Here is a 4,421-nt window from a genome sequence, read left to right as displayed (position 1 = left end):
GGCCGCGGGGGGGGGAGGCTGGCGTCGCCGCCTGTGCAGGGGGAAGATGCTGGCCGTGGGGGTGCTGGCCGGCCTCTCCTTGCTCAGCCTCCTCGCTTACGGCTACTTGTCCTGGGACAGCCTCGGACTCGGCCCCGGAGAGACGGAGGCGACGAGGAGCGAGCTGGGAGAGGAGCAGGGGGCCGGCGGCCCCAGCTCGCAGCCTCACATCATCTTCATCCTGGCTGACGATCAGGGATTCAGAGACGTAGGGTACCACGGATCAGAGATCAGGACGCCCACTCTGGACAAGCTAGCTGCTGAAGGGGTTAAACTGGAGAACTATTACGTTCAGCCTATGTGCACACCATCCAGAAGCCAATTTATCACTGGAAAGTAAGTTTACTACTACTTCATCATTTACCTCCCCAGCTTAAGCACTGCCCCTGTTGAAAAGAGCCCAGGTCAAACCTGGCTAGATACACCTCTGCCTCATCCCGTAGGCAGAGAGGTGACTTTCTGATTCACTTAAAAAACTTTGAGGGCTTTCTAATGTGTTTGAAATAGAGGAATAAAAGCTCACGCTCTGTGAGCCAATAAGGATTCAGTGCTGTGAGCTACCCCTGCGGAGTGCTGTGCTTCCATGTACATGTACTGCATGACTAACATACGTGCCAGTTGTCAAGTAACGCTGCCCTTAGGGGAGGGGATCCGCTTCGATTTTCTGCGCCGTTCCAGAGTGACTTCCAGGATGTGTCCCTGACAGGGAGCGGGAAGCGTTACGTTTCCCCCGGTAGGCTGGTCGCAGCCGGCGCGTTGGATCACGGCTTGGGTTATATTGAATGGATGAGACAGTTCCCCAGCGTGTCACATGGGGATGAGAGCCGGGAATCCCGACTCTTTCAGGATCCTCTGCATCCTCAGGATGCTGCCCGTGCCATGGCGCGACTGCCGCTTTACAAGCTTTAATTCGATTGCAAACTTTTCTCTTCAGCTGCTAAATTAAGTGCCTCATCAAAGCGGTAAAAGCAGGAGGTCGGTGGGGTGTGCTTTGCCTCTCTGGTAAATGATGTTTTATTGTGGTCTGTTAAGTAAATAACAAACTATCCACCCTAGACGCCTTCTTACACGTGCAGGTTAATCAGGATTAAAGGGATATGCATTTGAACTGCAGGAATGGTTTCCAAATCGTTCCAAGTGGGGACACATTTACTCTGGAACAAAACCTTGTTTCTGTTTAGCTTAACTCACTTTGACAGGAACAGAGGACTCTTAAAAGAGCAAAACAAAATGAAAGGGAAAAAGTTACTCAGCTTATTTTCTCCTTTCCTGAAGTATAAACAGGAACAAGGCACTGTTAATACTGCTGGTAAAAGAAGCATATGTTTAAATAAAACAAGCAACTGGCCTGGTGTCTTGCATCTCCATATGGTTGAGCTGGAGATAATTCCTGGTCTCGGCCTAGTTCCAGACTAGTTGCTGGACCACGGATATTTGCACAGAGAGCTGCCACGTTATCTAGAGCCTATGCAGGTTGGTTGGTGGTTTTGGTTTGGGTTTTTTTGGTTGGTTTTCTTTTGGTTTTTGCTTGGTTTTTTGTTTGGTTTGTTTTGGTTTTTTTTTCTTTATGTGGAGCATGTCTTGGAAGGGAAATTATTTTGAGACACCTACTCACTCATTCACAACAAGATAGTTGCCCTGCGGCAACTAAACTAAGAGCTCACCAGGAAAATGTGTATCAGGATAGTGCTGAATGTGTCTTGGTTGCCTTTAAAGCCCTGCAGCAGTTGAAAGCGAGGACCTGTGCCAGCAGCCTGTAGCCAGCCAGCTTTCTGAGGACGGTGGTTTGGGAACCAGTGCTTTACAAAGGGAATGTCACGCAGCACAACAATGACTCACCCAGCGGCTGGAGAAACGGGAGGACTGGGTTCCAGGGCGACCAGGGTGCTGGTTCTTGGAGAGTGCAGAGGATGTCTAAAGATGAAAAAGAATTAAAGTGAAGTAAGGAATAGCAGTAACTCAGTTCAGCTGTTTTAATCCTTGGTTAAATATAGAGCAGTTTGTGAATGAATAAATGCTAGTAGTAAAAGGCAGGCATGTTCTGAGGAACCCTGCTCTTCTCATTGGCTCACTGGGCGGAAATGGCTCTGCAAATCTGCCTACTTTGGTTTTGGAACCTTTTATAGGAAAAAAGAAATTTGCTTATACTTCATTTTTGTTTTCTTAGTCTGCTGGTCTTAAACCCTTAAAACATTTTTTTTCATATTGTCCTACTTTGGAGAAAAGATCAGCAGAAGGAACTGCCTCACATGACTGAGAAATAAGGGAGGGAATGGTGGGGGCTTAGTAGGCTTGAGAAGAGCATTGACAAGTCAGATTCAGAGGATACCATTATCCATTCTTGCTGAAGATTAATGCTAGTGATAACTACCTTTAATGCCTTTTTAGTAGAGGCGCCTTAATTAAAATGCCAGGACTCAGACTATTCTAATCCAGGAGAAGTGCTGTTATTTCTTGAGTTCCAGAACGTGTTAGTTCAAGGCTAAAAGCTCACTGGTCCACTGAAGGATCACCTGGATGCTCCACACACGTGCCGTGTTTAACATGTTCCAAACATTACCTGATGGATCTATGAACAACAGAGGGACTTGTGTAAACCAGACTAATTAGGGAGCGCTGACTCACATTGCCAAGTGGAAGTTGACTTCAGGCTGAGACTTCAACTGATCCAAATCCTTCATGGGTCTCCAGGCAGTCCCTCCAAGGCTTGTTCTAGTAAAGAGGCCCTTCTGTTGGTAGCTGTCCTGTGCACAGGGAAGCTGTCGAGCACAGGGAAGGAGTTTGGAGGTTACCTCCTTCCCCCTTCACTCCATCAAAAGCTGTTGCTTTTAGGCTGATAGCAAGGCTGGCTCCCACAGCTTTTTATTTTGGGTTTTATTTATGGGTGTGGGGAGGGGGTTGCAGCTGAGCTTGAATTTTGGGAACCGAGAAGAAAAGTGTGAGCCAGTGGGCTGAGTGCCACGTGTGATGTTCTCTCCCGGCTGCGCGGGGGCTGGGCAGGGAGGCGAGGGAAGGGAAGCAGCTCAGCCCGCAGCTGCGCAGCGGTGACCGCAGCGCTGGCCCAGGGGGTCTCCTCTGCCTTCTGCTGCTCCTGAGACCTCTGCAGTTCCTGCCTGACCTCCCACAGCTGGATTGAAAATTCCATCCTCACTGGGTTTTGGAGACAAATCCCTAGTGTTGCTCTGTGCTGGTTTGAGCAGGGCAGTGGCCTGCATATACTCAAGAGGTTATTGACCTGTGATAAACTGTAGAAAGGCTGTTGGCTTCTAATTTGTTTTTTCTCCCATGGGCTGTGAGTGACCTTAAGTTGTCCTCTGAACTAACTGTATTGAGTGATACAGTATTTTTGTTGTTGTTTCCTTCTTGACATTAATAGGCCTCAAACAAGCTGGCCAATTGAAGCAGAATAGCTCAGGGTACCTTTAGGCTAGTGCTGAGGCAAAACTTATCTTACACAGGCACTAAGTTAGGTGAGAAGAAATTTGCATATGTGCATCCATCAGCCGTGCTGGAATATCCTTAAGACACAGGAAGACATGAATGTGATACCAAACACAGCTAAACTAAAGACTCCTTTTTACCTCATCCATTAAAGAAGTGAAAAATAAACACTCTTCTGTTGTTTATGTTATTTTAATTTATGTAGAAGTACAAAAAAAATAGTGGCTCAGACTTCAAATCTTGAAGTTCTCCCGCCAAGGAAAAGGGGTTAAGAACACACGAGGATACTTGACTGCCCAAGCACTTACCCAGTTAGCTGTTGTGTTTGTGTGCTTAAGAGCCTTGATGATTTTCCATTGCATAGCTAATCTTGTAGGCCAGTTTGGTGGTTTAAGAACATCTTGATTTATGGAACAACACTGGTCACTTAGTGTACTAAGAAAGTCTTAAGACTATTTCTGTGTCAAGTCTTCTGTGTGCATGTGTATGAAAGTGTATTAAGATGACATAGAGAGCATACGAGAGCAGTTTGTTATGGTGATATGTCATCTTGCCTGTTCAGATATTTTGTTAATTTACATTATAATGAAGTCATCTCCTTTTTAACTGAATAATTTATGAAACGTAGTCAGTGTGTGGACAGTTTCCCAGAGTTTTTAAATAAATTTTTGAATACTCTGACCAAAAGGAGGAGTATTCCTTTGGGCTGGTGAGACAAAAAAGACTAAAAACTTAGATAAACATCTGTTGGGCTAGCAGACCCAGTTCTATAGAGGATATTGTGCCGTGTAGTTATATTTGCTGGAGCAACACTGAATTTAACAAAGGAACTTGAGAAATAAGGCTCACTGATAAGAAAAGAAGGACTCTAGACATAATACATGACTTTTTTTTTTTTTTTTTTTTTTTTTTTTTTTTTTTTGGAAGCAACAAATATTTTC

At 45.5% G+C, this 4,421-nt stretch overlaps 1 protein-coding gene across 1 annotated transcript in view; it reads left to right on the top strand.

Annotated features, from left to right (window-relative positions):
• The window catches only part of ARSJ (arylsulfatase family, member J), a 41,083-nt gene that overhangs the window by 712 nt on the left and 35,950 nt on the right, over positions 1-4,421 (top strand). The window contains exon 2 of the mRNA XM_010002857.1: positions 18-375. Coding sequence (XP_010001159.1) covers positions 18-375 — 358 coding nt within the window. The remainder of the gene's footprint in view (positions 1-17; positions 376-4,421) is intronic.

The sequence above is a fragment of the Chaetura pelagica genome, unplaced genomic scaffold, assembly GCF_000747805.2.
Source record: "Chaetura pelagica isolate M959 unplaced genomic scaffold, ChaPel_1.0 scaffold1098, whole genome shotgun sequence".
Taxonomy (NCBI): Eukaryota; Metazoa; Chordata; class Aves; order Apodiformes; family Apodidae; genus Chaetura; species Chaetura pelagica.
This window is presented reverse-complemented; position numbering and strand designations above follow the sequence as displayed.